Here is a 371-nt window from a genome sequence, read left to right on the forward strand (position 1 = left end):
CCAGCTGTCCATTGACATGTCTGCCTCTGAAATGGCAGCCAGCTGCAGTCTGGTGTCTGGGGGTGCCCTCAACACCTGGGAGGGGTGATCCTGCCCCTGTGCTTAACCCCGGAACCTGCAGCCGGCCGCATTGCTCCCCTGTGCCCAGGCTGGAGAGAAGAGCAGGCATCCTTCTTCCTGGGAGGATCGCGACCACCAGCGTCCCACTTTGTCGTGCTCGCTGCTGGGGGGGAGCACCTTGGGGTGCTGTTTGAGAGGCTGGTGGGACCCAGCAGCCCTTCCCCTCAGTGAAGGGGGCTGCACCCCACCTCCCTCCAAGCCCCTCGGTGGGAGCTGACCCTGTCCTGGCTCGGCAGGGGCTGCGGAACCAA

The 371-nt window shown here is 65.2% G+C and overlaps 1 protein-coding gene across 1 annotated transcript in view; it reads left to right on the forward strand.

Annotated features, from left to right (window-relative positions):
• Nucleotides 1-371, forward strand: part of LOC104500268 (inactive rhomboid protein 2-like) — a gene marked incomplete at both ends in the record, with an annotated part of 4,121 nt that overhangs the window by 1,441 nt on the left and 2,309 nt on the right. The window contains one exon of the mRNA XM_010143887.1: nt 122-261. Coding sequence (XP_010142189.1) covers nt 122-261 — 140 coding nt within the window. The remainder of the gene's footprint in view (nt 1-121; nt 262-371) is intronic.

Source organism: Buceros rhinoceros, unplaced genomic scaffold, assembly GCF_000710305.1.
Source record: "Buceros rhinoceros silvestris isolate BGI_N320 unplaced genomic scaffold, ASM71030v1 scaffold42100, whole genome shotgun sequence".
Classification (NCBI taxonomy): Eukaryota; Metazoa; Chordata; class Aves; order Bucerotiformes; family Bucerotidae; genus Buceros; species Buceros rhinoceros.